Source organism: Lepidochelys olivacea (genome assembly GCF_965140295.1).
Source record: "Lepidochelys olivacea isolate rLepOli2 genome assembly, chromosome: 2".
Lineage (NCBI taxonomy): Eukaryota > Metazoa > Chordata > Testudines > Cheloniidae > Lepidochelys > Lepidochelys olivacea.
In genome coordinates, this window is record NC_140412.1 from 18,486,986 (window position 1) to 18,504,035 (window position 17,050).

The following is a 17,050-nucleotide window of genomic DNA, read 5'->3' on the forward strand; positions in this document are numbered from 1 at the left end:
CTTTCAGCCACTGTTCAAAAAAGGTTCCAGAGCCATGTGCCTAGGCACACAACTCCTACACTGTATTTCACTGAAAGCAGTGCAGCCACAGAACAAGAGTTACTGTTAGACAGAAAAGGGTAGTTACTTGTTAAAATACACGTTTTCTTTGCAGAAGTTATGTATGTTGTCATGTATGGTGTCCATAATAAGATACAATATACAGATGACAAATTTGGGACTGAACATGCATATGATTTTTTTCTCTTTTTTTCTTTACTTTGTTTAGTGGAAACCTGGATAAACAAACTGCTTTGGGGAATACAGTTCTACACTACTGCAGTATATATAATAAACCTGAATGTTTGAAATTGCTTTTGAGAGGCAAACCGACTATTGATATAGGTAAGCTCGCTAATATGTGATACTTGAAATTTTTCTTCCTAAAATATGAGTTTATGCAGTTTTATTTGTATACCAGTGTGTAAAAACTGATTTACCAAGCAAAAATGAAAATTGTGTTAAGCACGTATCTATGACCCAAATGCCCTACCAAGAAGACAAAGAGGAATTCAGCTAGGAAATAGGCTTTAAATATTTTTATTCAAATATTTTCTTTCGAAGAATTGCAAGTTAATGTATGGTTCCAGAGAGATTTTACAACATAATGTATACATAAAATTATTCAGCTTTTTAACTTATTTTATAGTAAACCAAGCTGGAGAGACAGCTCTGGACATAGCAAAGAGACTGAAAGCTACTCAGTGTGAAGAACTGGTAAGAAAAAAACTTTGTTTTTTAAGCACCCAACATCTCAAAACACTGGCAGAATTAAGATAAATCAGAAATTATTAAAATATTTAAAATTAAATAATGTCACAAATTAAAGAAGAGAAGTTTTTTCTTTTTCTAAAGATACTGTCTATGTAGGAGTCTCACTCCTGGATTTCCAGTCTCCAGGCTGGAAACTACCTTGCTTTTAAGTTTTTGTTTTTGTTTTGTATTCTCTGGGTCTTCTGTAGCTTAGCTTGAGGGTTCTGCCCTACTGGGTGTGCTGCACCCTCAGAACATTCCAGCCAGCTTCTTTATGACTCGTCAGTGAAGAAGCTTGCTTTCTACAACAAATGTTTTATCTACTTTAACCCGCAGAGCTACAGCTCTTACTTTTATAGATCCAGTTTAGGAGCTGTGCATCTTTCTCAGTTCTGGCCTCTTCCCCAGTCTGAGACATCTTGGCTGCACCTTACTGTATCTCATGGGACACATGTTCTCCCTGTTGGCCTTTCTGCCAGGACCTCAAATCAGGCCAGTAAAATGATGGTGCACATATCAAGACTTGTCAGGTCTTGGTCTCCCCTTAGATTTGCTACTAGGAGCACAGATCGTATTTGTTGATGGAGTAATTAGACATCTTCATCTTCAGAAATCCTGAAAAGAGAAATGGAAACAACTCAATATTGAGCTCCTAAAGAACAAAGAAACTAAGGGGCAGTGAGTGAAAGTAAGGAAAACTCGCACCCAATGTGGGTTACAGAAGTAAGCTGGAGCAGTGATGGTTAAAACTCTTAGACATCTCCTGTAGGGGAGCTCCTTTGCTAAATGCAGTCAGAATGTTCCAGGGGCACCTAAGGGGAGCTCTGATTGGGCAGTGCCATTGCGTAGACCTATTGGTGTCTGAGAGGGCCAGAAGTTTTGGAGCTTGGGGAATTTTCCACTAGACCAGAAACCTAATAATGAGAATTCTGCAAGAATTTTTGGAGAATCAGAAAAACCTGTAAGTAATTTTTCCTTCTTGCTTTTGAAGGAAACTGTTTGGAATCAGAGTAGCAGCTGTGTTAGTCTGTATTCGCAAAAAGAAAAGGAGTACTTGTGGCACCTTAGAGACTAACAAATTTATTTGAGCATAAGCTTTCGTGAGCTACAGCTCACTTCATCAGATGCATTCAGTGGAAAATACAGTGGGGAGATTTATATACATAGAGAACATGAAACAATGGGTGTTCCCATACACACTGTAACCAGAGTGATCACTTAAGGTGAGCTATTACCAGCAGGAGAGTGGGAGGAGCTTTTGTAGTGATAATCAAGGTGGGCCATTTCCAGCAGTTGACAAGAACGTCTGAGGAACGGTGGGGGGGGATAAACATGGGGAAATAGTTTTACTTTGTGTAATGACACATCCACTCCCAGTCTCTATTCAAGCCTAAGTTAATTGTATCCAGTTTGCAAATTAATTCCAATTCAGCAGTCTCTCGTTGGAGTCTGTTTTTGAAGTCTTTTTGTTGAAGAATTGCCACTTTTAGGTCTGTAATCGAGTGACCAGAGAGATTGAAGTGTTCTCCGACTGGTTTTTGAATGTTATGATTCTTGACATCTGATTTGTGTCCATTTATTCTTTTACGTAGAAACTGTCTGGTTTGACCAATGTACATGGCAGAAGGGCATTGCTGGCACATGATGGCATATATCACATTGGTAGATGTGCAAGTGAATGAGCCTCTGATAGTGTGGTTGATGTAATTAGGCCCTATGATGGTGTTGCCTGAATAGATATGTGGACACAGTTGGCAACGGGCTTTGTTGCAAGGATAGGTTCCTGGATTAGTGGCTCTGGTGTGTGGTTGCTGGTGAGTATTTGCTTCAGGTTGGGGGGCTGTCTGTAAGCAAGGACTGGCCTGTCTCCCAAGATCTGTGAGAGTGATGGGTCATCCTTCAGGATAGGTTGTAGATCCTGGATGATGCGTTGGAGAGGTTTTAGTTGGGGGCTGAAGGTGATGGCTAGGGGCGTTGTGTTATTTTCTTTGTTGGGCCTGTCCTGTAGTAGGTGACTTCTGGGTACTCTTCTGGCTCTGTCAACCTGTTTCTTCACTTCAGCAGGTGGATATTGTAGTTGTAAGAATGCTTGATAGAGATCTCGTAGGTGTTTGTCTCTGTCTAAGGGGTTGGAGCAAATGCAGTTGTATCGTGGAGCTTGGCTGTAGACAATGGATCGTGTGGTGTGGTCTGGATGAAAGCTGGAGGCATGTAGGTAGGAATAGCGGTCAGTAGGTTTCTGGTATAGGATGGTGTTTATGTGACCATTGCTTATTAGCACTGTAGTGTCCAGGAAGTGGATCTCTTGTGTGGACTAGTCCAGGCTGAGATTGATGGTGGGATGGAAATTGTTGAAATGGTGGAATTCCTCAAGGGCTTCTTTTCCATGGGTCCAGATGATGAAGATGTCATCAATGTAGTGCAAGTAGAGTAGGGGCATTAGGGGACAAGAGCTGAGGAAGCGTTGTTCTAAGTCAGCCATAAAAATGTTGGCATACTGTGGGGCCATGCGGGTACCCATAGCAGTGCCGCTGATTTGAAGTATACATTGTCCCCAAATGTGGAATAGTTATGGGTGAGGACAAAGTCACAAAGTTCAGCCATCAGGTTTGCCGTGACATTATCGGGGATACTGTTCCTGACAGGTTGTAGTCCATCTTTGTGTGGAATGTTGGTGTAGAGGGCTTCTACATCCGTAGTGGCCAGGATGGTGTTTTCAGGAAGATCACCGATGGACTGTAGTTTCCTCAGGAAGTCAGTGGTGTCTCGAAGATAGCTGGGAGTGCTGGTAGCGTAGGGCCTGAGGAGGGAGTCTACATAGCGAGACAATCCGGTTGTCAGGGTACCAATGCCTGAGATGATGGTGCATCCAGGATTTCCAGGTTTATGGATCTTGGGTAGCAGATAGAATACCCCAGGTCAGGGTTCCAGGGGTGTGTCTGTGCGGATTTGTTCTTGTGCTTTTTCAGGGAGTTTCTTGAGCAAATGTTGTAGTTTCTTTTGGTAACCCTCAGTGGGATCAGAGGGTAATGGCTTGTAGAAAGTGGTGTTGGAGAGCTGCCTAGCAGCCTCTTGTTCATATTCCGACCTATTCATGATGACGACAGCACCTCCTTTGTCAGCCTTTTTGATTATGATGTCAAAGTTGTTTCTGAGGCTGTGGATGGCATTGTGTTCTGCACGGCTGAGGTTATGGGGCAAGTGATGCTGCTTTTCCACAATTTCAGCCCGTGCACGTCGGCGGAAGCACTCTATGTAGAAGTCCAGTTTGTTGTTTCGACCTTCAGGAGGAGTCCACCCAGAATCCTTCTTTTTGTAGTCTTGGTAGGAAGGTCTCTGTGGGTTAATATGTTGTTCAGAGGTGTGTTGGAAATATTCCTTGAGTCACAGACTCAAATAGGATTCTAGGTCACCACAGAACTGTGTCATGTTCGTGGGGGTGGAGGGACAGAAGGAGAGGCCCCGAGATAGGACAGATTCTTCTGCTGGGCTAAGAGTATAGTTGGATAGATTAACAATATTGCTGGGTGGGTTAAGGGAACCACTGTTGTGGCCCCTTGTGGCATGTAGTAGTTTAGATAGTTTAGTGTCCTTTTTCTTTTGTAGAGAAGCAAAGTGTATGTTGTAAATGGCTTGCTAATTTTTATAAAGTCCAGCCATGAGGAAGTTTGTGTGGAAGGTTGTTTTTTTATGAGAGTATCCAGTTTTGAGAGCTCATTCTTAATCTTTCCCTGTTTTCTGTAGAGGATGTTGATTAGGTGGTTCCGCAGTTTCTTTGCAAGCATGTGGCACAAGCTGTCAGCATAGTAAAAACCTGTGTCAGCTGACTCAGGCTCTTGGGGCTTGAGCTAAGGAACTGTTTAATTGCAGTGTACATGTTTGGGTTTGGGCTGGAGCCTGGTTATAGGACCCTGCGAGGTGAAAGAATCCCAGAGCTCAGACTGCAGCCTGAACCCAAACGTCTACACCGCAATTAAACAGCCCATTAACCTGAGCTCAGTGAGCCTGAGTCATCTGATAGATACTACCACTTCTGTTGCTCTTAGTGCTCTTTCTAGTACTGCAGACACACTATCCATTAAAAGAAGAGCTACTGCACAACAGAATTGTGAGGACTGGTTGCTAACTTTTTGACCTGGGTATACAATGGTTTTGTATAGTTATAAATGTACCTTTTATGAAAATCTTAGCAATAAACCATCAGGTATCCTAACCTGTCGACATGGGACAGTTTGACAGCACTACATTTGCTTATTATTGTAATTGAAATCCTGCAAATACCTACTCAGACTGTCATGGTTAATTAAAAATAAGACTGATCATTTCATATGTTTTTATATTTTTCCATATTGGGGGAGAAAAATATTCTCTCTGTCTTTGAAAACTGACAGTGGGACTAAGTTCACAATTGAAAGGAAGTGGCAACACTTAATATCTATGTAAACTATAAAGGAAGTAAAAAGTTATGGTGTCAAAGTATTTGTGCTGATGAAGGTAAATTCATGAGTAAACTTTCTTTGGGTAGCTTGGAGCCTTAACTACACAATTTCCATTAGGTTAAATTAAGTGAGATGTCCTAAACCCTGTGCAGTGCTTTGTAAATATACAAATTATTATTTATGTTGTTTGGGTCTGACATTGTGTTTGGTGTTGTATAATGCAAGACAGCCTCAACACCAAAGAGCTTACAATATGAAATAAGTGAAAGAACACACTCACAGTCTCTAAGGTGCCACAAGTACTCCTTTTCTTTTTGCGAATACAGACTAACACGGCTGTTACTCTGAAACCAGTGGGAAGTACGAGGCAGTAGATAAGAGGTTTAATTATTCTCCCCCATAATTTCAATAAACTCCTCTTTTGAAGGTCAACACAGAAGATATGGTCTCTGAGTGGGGTTTGAATGAGTCATATAGACTGGCCAGGTGGAGTTCAGAGGACATTCCATGTGTAGGGGGTAGCGTGGAGGTAAAATGACAGCTTCATACTGGTCTTAAAAGGTGCTCTGATACAATGGTGATGGGGGTCATCTAAGTACATAGACAGGAAAGTATCAGTTTGCAAGTTTACATTGCTCCTTTCTTCCCACTCTTCCATAGATGACACCAGAAATGGCACACACAAAAATAACTAGCATTCTCTAATAGTTTGGCCTGAAAAGCTGTGCAGAAAAGGGCAAATTGCTTTTTTAGAGGAACTCTCCAGATGTATGCTGCTTTATACAGATATTCTGTTGTGTTCAAAATATTAGTATGTTTAAGTCAAATACGACAACGCCCAGGGGTTAATAAGTGCTTTAAAGAAAATTTGATTCAAATGTTTATGTGGATGTTTTTTGTTTCTTGGGCTTTATGATTTTAATTTTGGGGAAGGGAGAAGGATTTAAAACTAAGACAGAGTGGTTTTTTGCCATTTGTTCAAGCTCTTAAATATTAAAAAACATTCTTACTGCACACTTTTTGGAATAGGAAGTAGAGATTGACGAAACAGTAAGCATTTTGATACTGTTACATTTTTGCTTTTCAGCTTTCCCAAGCCAAGGCAGGGAAGCTAAATCCACACATACATGTAGAATATGAGTGGAACCTTCGACAGGAAGAAATTGATGAAAGTGATGATGATTTAGATGACAAGGTAAAAGTGAATTTTGAATAATTGACATGGGTTTCCAAGAAGTTCTCAAAGTTGGCTAGTTTTGTGGAAATGTAAGAAAATATTTTTAATTTAAATTTAATATGAAATTCAATAGTTGCTACTTTGCCAATTGAAACTAATGCTGACATCTTTATCCTGTCCCAGTTTTTCGAGTGATTGCACGTGTCCATTCCACTGCAGGTGCTTCCATGCCTCATGCACAGTTGTTGGAAAACTTTTTCCCTCAGCAGTACCCATCAGGGTGGCTTGAGTGCCTTCTGTTGCCATGCTACGCATTTTGTGTAATAATGTGGAGCCACCCCCAACCCTCCTCAGTTCCTTCTTACCACCAGTGACAGCTGGAGTGCTCCCAGTCTTGCTATCACAAGTTTATTTCCCTCACTCTTTGTATATAATCTGTTTCTCATTTAGTAGTTAGTTAGATATAGTATATAGTTCATACTGGTCTTAAGTTTCAGGTTTTAGGTACTTTTGAACCAAATTTGATTCTCAGGCCCAGGACTGGGGCTAGAACCATGCCTCGCGCTCTCTCATTCAAATCCTGCCCGTTGTAAGCCAGACTGATGCTGGTCAGTGACCCACACCTCAGCTGCCTAAAATGTTTGGAGGAGTCCCACATGAGTGACAAGTGTCTCATTTGTAGAGGGAATAAACCTCGCTTTAAAAAAGATAGAGTAGCAAGACCTAAGTGTCTCCTTATGGAAGCGGCACTTCACCGTTCATGGGAGCCATCACTACATACTGCGCCTCCTGAGATGTCTTCAGCGCTATGTTCTGTGTCTCTGGAACTGAAGAAGAGACAGGTCTTCCAAGGACATGGTACCTCATACAGCAAGACCTTTGGTACTGAGGCCAACTAGAAGCAAGAATTCTGAGAGGGTCACTGAGGAGAAGCATTCCCCAGAGTGTTCCTCTGCTACAAAGGGGGAAGATTTGTCAACTCCAGAACCTGTGCCAGGTCTGTCAAGGCCAACACCTGAAGTTCCAATATGCTGGACTCAAGACCCAATTCCAGTACCAAGAATGCCAGAGGCATATGCTGCTGCCAGAGAATTGTTTAACCTTTCTGTATTGGTGTCCCTGGCAATGCAGGAAGGGTTTCAGCTGATCCTGGTGACTGTAGTTCCTGCACCAGCTTCTCAAGACCATGGAGTGGCAATGCCACTTCCAGTACCTAGAAGGCCTGTATATTCCAGGGGAAAGCTATTGTTAATATCCCCAGTACCACTGTCCCCTGGTTCGGCTTACCTGTGTCCTGTCCACGTGGGTTCTGCTCCACCATCACCGGGGACTCAGAGTCAGATTTGGAAGTGGGTTCTTTTGTGTCCCATACCAGACAGGAAGTTGACTTTCCATAAGAGCCTTAAAGTCCATGGATGTCACATCAGTCCCAGCAATGGGCACATCGCAACGGGCCATGGCCTGCATAACCATGGGGCCCACCACCATATCAGTGGCCATTCTGGAAGGTGGGGTGTCTGTCCCCCTGTTAAGACCTCTCCTCACCTGAGTTGACTTCCTCAAGGGTGCACAGAGATCATCAGCACCACAGACAATGGTTTCTGGTGCCCGGAACGGGGAGCGGTACTGAGCAACTAGAAATTGCTCAGACAGCACTTCCACTGCAAGAGGCAGATCAGCCATTCCCTCAGCATTGCCCTGTGTACCAATGGTGTGTCTTCTTCCTCATCACCCAATGAGGCTGTAGAGATGGTGAGTGATTCTCCACAACCAGAAGAGAATTACAAGGCTCACTAAGGACTGCTTGCCTCGGTTTTAGACAGTCAAGTGGAAGGGGTCTGTGAAAAATATCACAAGCTAGTGAACATATTAGTATCTGCGGAGCCCTCCAGAGTGGCAATTCCAGTTAATGAAGCAATTCTGGAGCCAGTTAAAAAAACTTTGGCTGACCCCTTCTTCTCTCCTGCCTATGGTGAAACAGGCAGAATAGAGACACTGTGTCCTTTTTAAGGGTTTTGAACATCTCTGATTTCACTTGCTCCCAGTCTCTTTGGTTGTGGCACTAGCTAATGAGTGGAAGAGGCAGGACACCAAGGGTCAACAGCAAAGAGTAATGAATCAAAGAGGCTGAATTTGTTTGGTTGTAAACTTTATTTGACAGGAGGCCTATTGCTTAGAATTACTAACCAGCAAGCTCTCCTGTGTCACTATGACTTCACCGTATGGGGAGCACTGGGAGCAAAAAACCTACCTGGCTTGACTTAGCTTAATAAGTTTATGGAGGGGATGGTATGATGAGACTTCCTACAATGGCATGGAGCCGATCTGTGACTGCTAGTAGCAAATATCCCACTGGGGCTATGATGATATGATGGGAAACTAGATGGTGAGGGCGCTGAGTTACTACAGAGAGTTCTTTCCCAGTTGTTTGGCTGGTGGGTCTTTCCCACATGCTCAGGATCTAACTGATTGCCATATTTGGGGTCGGGAAGGCATTTTCCCCTGGCAGAGACCCTGGGTTTTTTTAACCTTCCTCTGCAGCATGGGGCACAGGTCACTTTCAGATTTAAACAAGTGTAAAAGGTGGATTCTCTGTAACTTGAAGTCTTTAAATCATGATTTGAAGACTTCAGTAACTCAGCCAGAGGTTATGGGTCTATTACAGGAGTGGGTGAGTGAGGTTCTGTGGCCTGCAGTGTGCAGAAGGTCAGAGCAGATGATCATGGTCGTTTCTTCTGACCTTAAAGTCTGTGAGTCTATAAAACATCACAATGTTTAAAGACAGCTACTGGAGGACTCCAGACAGTTCACTCTTATGATAGAGAAGCGTAAGTTGGTGGCAAAGACAGCTCTTCAGGATTGCTTGGATGCGGTGGACTCAGCAGTTCAATGCATGGTATCTGCCATGTCTGTAAGGAGGTGTTCATAGCTGCAGTCTTCCGGTCTCTCTCCTGAAGTACAGCACATCATCCAGGATTTGCCATGTGATGGTCTGTCCCACTTCTTGGAAAAGATGGATGATAGGCTGTGTAACCTAAAAGATTCCAGGACAACACTGAAGTCACTTGGAATCTACATGCTGGTGACAAAGAGGAAACAGTTCTGGCCCCATCAGGCTCACAGATATCAGAATTTTATACCTTGGCACCAAGACCTGCCAAGAAAAAGAGGCAGGAATTACAGGAGACGACAGCCCCCCTTGTCATCTGTGACAAGCAGCAGCCCAGTTTAAATATGCATTTTCACGGGTTTGTCAAAGACAGCATACCAGTAGTTACAAACCAATTTGTTTCTACCCTATCTTTGCCAGTCCTTCATGCTTGGACTCACACCACATCTTATTGGTGGGTCCTTAGCATAATGGATCTGGGCTATTCCCTGCATTCGTTTCCAACTCCACTTCTCTTCCCATCCCTCTTCAGGGACTGCTCACAAGACCATTCATCAGCGGGAGGTCCAATTTCTCCTTCTAGTGGAAGCCACAGAGAGAGTTCCTCAGGGAAAAATGTTTTTATTCCCACTCTTTCCTTATTCCCAAATCAAAAGGTCGTCTCATTTTTATTTTAGACCTAAGAGAGTTAAACAAGTACCTGAAGAAAATAAAGTTCCATATGGTTACCCTAGCTTCCATCATTTCTTCCCTGGAACAGGGCAAATGGTATGCTGCTCTTGACTTTCAGGATGCCTACTTCCAGAGAGCAATCTGTCCAGACCATGGGAAGTTTCTCAGGTTTGTAGTGAATGGGACACTATCAATTCATGGTACTTCCATTGGCCTGTCAGCAGCCTCTTATGTTTTCACAAAGCACATGGTACTGGTAGCTACATATCTGAGGAGATTGGGAATCCGTGTGTTTCCCTGCCTGCACAACTGGCTGGTGAGAGGCCAGTCCGAGTCTCAAGTGCTGTTCAGTGTGGCCATCATTCAATCCACCTTCAATACACTGGGGCTCTTACTCAGTCTGGACAAACCAATTCTAAAATCTGTGCAGAGAATAGAGTTTACCAGGACACTCCTAGATGCTACAAAAACCAGAGTGTTTCTTGCCCCATTCAAGGTTCCAAACACTCTGAGACCATGTTGGATCTAAAAGCACATCCTGCTACCACAGTGCACATTTGCCCCAAACTTTTGGGGCACGAGGCAGCATATGTACATACCTATGTAGTACAGCATGACAGACTACTCCTCAGGAGGCTTCAGGGATGGGTAGCATCAATGTATGTCCCCTTTCAACATCTTCTAAACAGAGCGATTCACGTCCAGAGGAAATTTTGTCCTTTCTGAGTTGGTGGACAGACCCTTGGAACGTTTGCATGGGAGTTCCCTTTGTTTCTCCGCAACTAAATCTCATTTTAGTCACAAATGCCTCGTCCCTGTATTGTGGTGTACACGTTGGAATCGTGCAAACTTAATGCTTTTGGTTATCACAGAATCTGAGGACTCATATAAACTTCAGGGATCTATGTGCTATCCATCTAGTCTACTTGGCATTCCATCCGTGTATTCTGGGAAAATATCTGCTAGTTTTAACAGACAACACAGCAACTATGTTTTATGTAATCAGACAGGGAGTGGTACCTTTGTCCCAAATGTACAAGGAGGCAGTTCTACTTTGGGAATTCTGCATAACCAATTCCATTCACCTCTAAGCTGCGTAACTTCCAGAACAGAACATGTTGGCAGATCACCTAAGCTGGTCTTTGCTCACCACACGTGGTCATTACATCGAGACATTGCCAGGTCTATCTTCCGGCTGTGGGGGAACTCCCCAAATGGACCTGTTTGCAGCAAAGGCCAACAGAAAGTGCCATCAGTTCTGTTCCCATGGGGGTCACAGCTCAGGGTCTTTGACAGACACTTTCTGCCTTTCCTCTGATACTATTTCTACTCGGAGCCCTGTTCAAGGCCAAGCAGGATCATGCTTGCCTCACTGACAGCACCAGCGTGGTCTTGGCAACATTGATTCTCGACCCTGCTAGTATTGTTAGCGAGGCCACTTCTACTTCTTCCATTAAATTTACGTGTGATTTCTCAAGACCCTGGCTGTCTGCTCCACCTCAAACTACAGGCCTTCCACTTGACAATATGGATGCTTCATGGCTAGCACAGTGGAAATAGTTGCTCGAAAGATGTTCAGGAAGTGCTTTTGAATTGCCGAAAGCCTTCAACTAGACATACTTACCTGGCCAAATTAAAATGTTTTTCTATGTGGTCTCAACAGAAAAGTCTCTTTCCAGTGCAGGCTTCCATTAGCCATGTTTTGAATTGTCTGTTGCTCCTAAAACATCAAGGTCTGACAGTTCCACTAAAATACATTTGTCAACAATTTCAGTATTCCATCCCTCCAGTGGGTAATAGATTGTTTTTTCTCCAATTCCAAACTATCCGGTTTCTAAAAGGTTGGACAGATTATATCCTCAGGTTCAAGAAGCTGTTTCCTCATGAGATCTCAACATCATGCTAACAAAATTAATGGGACCTCCCTTTGAACCTCTTGTGACTTGCTTCCGACTCCATTTCTCCATGAAAACGGTGTTTCTGATTGTGATTACCTCAGCAAGGAGAGTGGGTGAATTGAGAGCCTTGGTTTGAGAACCTCCTTATTCGGTTTTCCATAAGGATGAAGTTTACCTCCACCCTGACTCAAAATTCTTGACAAAGGTGGTTTCCAATTTCCACATTAACCAAGCAATTTATTTGTCAACTTTTTTCCTGAAGTTTCACAAGCATACACATCAGCAGAAGCTTCATTTACTGGATCTAGGATGTGATTAGCCATCTACTTGACTGCATCAGACTCTTTAGATTTTCAGCCCAGTTATTTGTCACAGTTGCAGATAGTGAAAGATAAATTGGCTTCACTCAGAAGATTTCCTCCGGGATTTCGTCTTGCGTTCGTTTTGCTACCACTTCGCTAATGTCAGTGGCTCATTCAACTAGAGTGCAAGCAGCTTCAGCAGCTTTCCTAGCACAAATACCTATCTGAGACATTTACAAAGCAGCAACCTGGTCATCAGTTCACACCTTTGCTGCTCATTATTTAGTTGGGGATTGGTCCTGCTTTTGAGCAGGGGGTTGGACTAGATGACCTCCTGAGGTCCCTTCCAACCCTGATATTCTATGATTCTATGATTATACCATTTCCCATCGGTCCAGGAATCATGCCAGTTTTGGGTGGGTTGTTGTACAGTCATTCAGATAGACTCCAAGCTCGCCTCCACGTTAATCTGCTTGTGAGTCACCTACAGCAGAATTAACATGTGCAATCATGCAAAGAAAGGGAAAAAAGGTTACCTACCTTTCTGTAACTTGTTCTTTGAGATATGTAGCACATGTCCATTCGACGACTCGCCCTCCTTCCCCTCTCTGTTGGAATCTATCCGATAAGAAGCAATTGGCAGGGAGCGGCTCTGTGGTGACAGAGGGTGCTTGAGCCGCCCGACGAGTACTGCAGTTCTGACAACTGTGTAGTAGGCACGCACATGTCTTCAGTAGAATGGATACGTGAAACACACCTCGAAGAGCAGGTGTGGTAGGTAGGTATGGAAAGGTAGGTAACCATTTCTCCTTTGATTAAAATGTCTATTCATAGATGTTAAAATATGCCCGTTGGAGACCGGACATATCTTTAATGTAAAATGCATGTATGCCATTTAAAAAAAATGTTGCACATTTTTACTTTCAGCTTTAATTATAGCTGCCAGAAGAAAATGAATTGAATTAAATCAATATAGTTGTCCTTTTTATGGTGATTTTTTCCCTCCAAATTGAGATAGGTTAGGTTTTTTTAATTCATAAGATGCACTTTTTGTGTTAAATACACTTTCTACAAATCCATAATTTGTTTTTACTTGTTGCATCAACAGCCCTGTCTGTTTTTCAAGAACTGTGTTGCACAGTTCTGGAAAAAGGAGTCATGAAAGAACCAAATTCAGGGCAAAAGGAAGGATTTCCTAGTGGTTAGAGTGATTGTCTAGGTCTTGGGAGACCAGGTTTCAATTCCGTGCTCTCCCACAGGCTTCCTGTGTGACCTTAGCCAAGTCACTTAATTGCTCTGAGTGCTCTTTCCCCATCTGTAAAATGGGGATAACAGTACTTCCCTACCTCACACAGATATGAGGAAAAATACACTAAAAATGTTGGAAGTTGCCCCATTATTACCAAAAATGGGGACCTTAGGGATCTTCAAAATCGAAAATGACACATATTTTGGGAAAAGAAAATATAGCATCTTGTAAATGGCTACTGCAGTAAGCATGCCAAACTTGTTTGCCTGAAAAGTTATTCCTTTATTTCTCTATGCATTTATAATTCATTCTAGCATCACATGTAATTTTAAATTAATATCCTGGCCCCATTGGTAGTCTTCCCCCTTGATTTCAGTTGGGCCAGGATTTTAAGTGCAATTCAAAATGAAGGTTTACTGTTACCTCCTAAATAATACTTTGTTAAAAACCAAGCAAGGTGAATAGCATAACTGTATAGCAGTACATATACAGTTTTCAGTGCCGATAATCTAATTACAACTTGTAAATTTTAATCTGCTAAAGCCACAGCCATTAATTTATGTGAGAGAAGTGGGAGTTTCACGAATGAGGATACCTTAAGGGGATGAGCTGAAGTTATCTAACCAATCAGCAAGGAAGTCATATTGGTTTCTATGTATATGTATATCAGGAACTAGTTCTGTTGTAATCATACAAATATTTTTTCTGTATTTAATCATACATACACACACAAACCCTTCCTGTATATATACACAGTGGCTTTCACATTTTGTATAGCATTGTAAAAAGGATGACAAAGCTGAGAATTGCAGGACTCCAAAATGTGTATATGATGACTATATTGGCCCTCCTGTACTAAATCTGTGCAATAATGTAATTTTTCTCTGTTTTCATAGCCTAGTCCTATAAAGAAAGAACGTTCTCCAAGACCCCAGAGCTTTTGCCACTCTTCCAGTCTTTCCCCCCAAGACAAAATGACTCTGCCTGGATTTAGCACTCCTAGAGACAAACAAAGACTGTCCTACGGAGCCTTTACAAATCAGATTTTTGTCTCTACAAGCACAGATTCTCCAGCTTCTCCAACAGCAGATGCTCCTCCTCTCCCTCCTAGAAATGCTGGCAAAGGTAAGTCTGTTCGCAAAAATTTAATGGAAACCAAAAATTATTGTTCAATGCTTCTCATAACCAACCTGAACACTTTGTGTTCTTCCAAGTTTTAGTGTGCTTTTCCTTCACTTTGTATAATGCTTTTTAATCTAATGAAGTTCACATACTGAAAGCTTGCATTTTACAGTGCTGAAATGAAAAGTTTACAGTAGATTTGTATTTAAGTTGCATCCGACATGAATTATTAAGAATAACAAATACGTACTACAATTCTGTTTTCAAAAAAGCAGCTAATTCATTCTATATAGAAATAATTCTGCTCATGTTATGCTTGTTATTTAAAGCCATTATTTTAACAGTACACACTGGACATAAAACCAAACCAAAATCTCAAATCTGAGCCCTTTGAACATCTTGGTAACTAATGAGCGGTGCTTCAGGTTACAGTGCTATGCAGCTTCTGGCAGAGAAGACAGCCAGACCATGAGCAGGCTGGTGAGGTCCCCACTTATCATACTAGGCCCCCGACATGTAGAGCTGCTAGAATGGCTCTGCTGAGCACTAATGTGGGGGAAGGGAAGGTCCTAAGCACTCCACCAGGTGTCCAGCAAACCGCATATTCACGGAAAAACTGAGCAAGAGGCCCCAGGTCTTCACTGAGTGAAACAACCGCTTGGTTTTCTAGGATTAGGATTATCCATGAAGAAGAATTAAGGGTTTGTGCTAAAATTGTTGGTTTCAGAGTAACAGCCGTGTTAGTCTGTATTCGCAAAAAGAAAAGGAGTACTTGTGGCACCTTAGAGACTAACCAATTTATTTGAGCATAAGCTTTCGTGAGCTACAGCTCACTTCATCAGATGCATACTGTGGAAACTGCAGAAGACATTATATACACAGAGACCATGAAACAATACCTCCTCCCACCCCACTCTCCTGCTGGTAATAGCTTATCTAAAGTGATCACTCTTCTTACAATGTGTATGATAATCAAGTTGGGCCATTTCTAGCACAAATCCAGGTTTTCTCACCCTCCGCCCCCCCCCCGCCCCAACTCACTCTCCTGCTGGTATTAGCCCATCCAAAGTGACCACTCTCTTTACAATGTGTATGAAAATCAAGGTGGGCCATTTCCAGCACAAATCCAGGTTTTCTCCCCCCTCCCCCCCAAAAAAAAACCACACACACACAAGCTCACTCTCCTGCTGGTAATAGCTTATCCAAAGTGACCACTCTCCCTACAATGTGCATGTTAATCAAGGTGGGCCATTTCCAGCACAAATCCAGGTTTTCTCACTCCCCACCCCCATACACACACACAAACTCACTCTCCTGCTGGTAATAGCTCATCCAGACTGACCACTCTTCTTACAATGTGTATGATAATCAAGGTGGGTCATTTCCAGGATAAATCCAAATTTAACCAGAACGTCGGGGGGGGGGGGTTAGGAAAAAACAAGGGGAAATAGGCTACCTTGCATAATGACTTAGCCACTCGCAGTCTCTATTTAAGCCTAAATTAATAGTATCCAATTTGCAAATGAATTCCAATTCAGCAGTTTCTCGCTGGATTCTGGATTTGAAGTTTTTTTGTTGTAAGATAGCGACCTTCATGTCTGTAATTGCGTGACCAGAGAGATTGAAGTGTTCTCCGACTGGTTTATGAATGTTATAATTCTTGACATCTGATTTGTGTCCATTTATTCTTTTACGTAGAGACTGTCCAGTTTGACCAATGTACATGGCAGAGGGGCATTGCTGGCACATGATGGCATATATCACATTGGTGGATGTGCAGGTGAACGAGCTGGTCAGTTTGGATGAGCTATTACCAGCAGGAGAGTGAGTTTGTGTGTAGGGGGGTGGGGGGTGAGAAAACCTGGATTTGTGCTGGAAATAGCCCACCTTGATTATCATGCACATTGTAAGGAGAGTGGTCACTTTGGATAAGCTATTACCAGCAGGAGAGTGAGTTTGTGTGTGTATGGGGGTGGGGGGTGAGAAAACCTGGATTTGTGCTGGAAATGGCCCACCTTGATTATCATGCACATTGTAGGGAGAGTGGTCACTTTGGATGAACTATTACCAGCAGGAGAGTGAGTTTGGGGGCGGGGGGGCGGAGGGTGAGAAAACCTGGATTTGTGCTGGAAATGGCCCACCTTGATTATCATACACATTGTAAAGAGAGTGGTCACTTTGGATGGGCTATTACCAGCAGGAGAGTGAGTTTGTGTTGAGGGGGGGCGGAGGGTGAGAAAACCTGGATTTGTGCTGGAAATGGCCCAACTTGATTATCATACACATTGTAAGGAGAGTGATCACTTTAGATAAGCTATTACCAGCAGGAGAGTGGGGTGGGAGGAGGTATTGTTTCATGGTCTCTGTGTATATAATGTCTTCTGCAGTTTCCACAGTATGCATCCGATGAAGTGAGCTGTAGCTCACGAAAGCTTATGCTCAAATAAATTGGTTAGTCTCTAAGGTGCCACAAGTACTCCTTTTCTTTTTGCTAAAATTGTGTAATCAT

At 42.7% G+C, this 17,050-nt stretch overlaps 1 protein-coding gene across 3 annotated transcripts in view; it reads left to right on the forward strand.

The window, feature by feature from the left end:
• The window catches only part of ASAP1 (ArfGAP with SH3 domain, ankyrin repeat and PH domain 1), a 368,734-nt gene that overhangs the window by 312,996 nt on the left and 38,688 nt on the right, over positions 1-17,050 (forward strand). For all 3 annotated transcript variants that reach the window (XM_084619542.1, XM_084619543.1, XM_084619541.1), the window contains exons 21-24: positions 269-384; positions 689-756; positions 6,319-6,426; positions 14,316-14,544. In XM_084619542.1, coding sequence (XP_084475668.1) covers positions 269-384; positions 689-756; positions 6,319-6,426; positions 14,316-14,544 — 521 coding nt within the window. The remainder of the gene's footprint in view (positions 1-268; positions 385-688; positions 757-6,318; positions 6,427-14,315; positions 14,545-17,050) is intronic.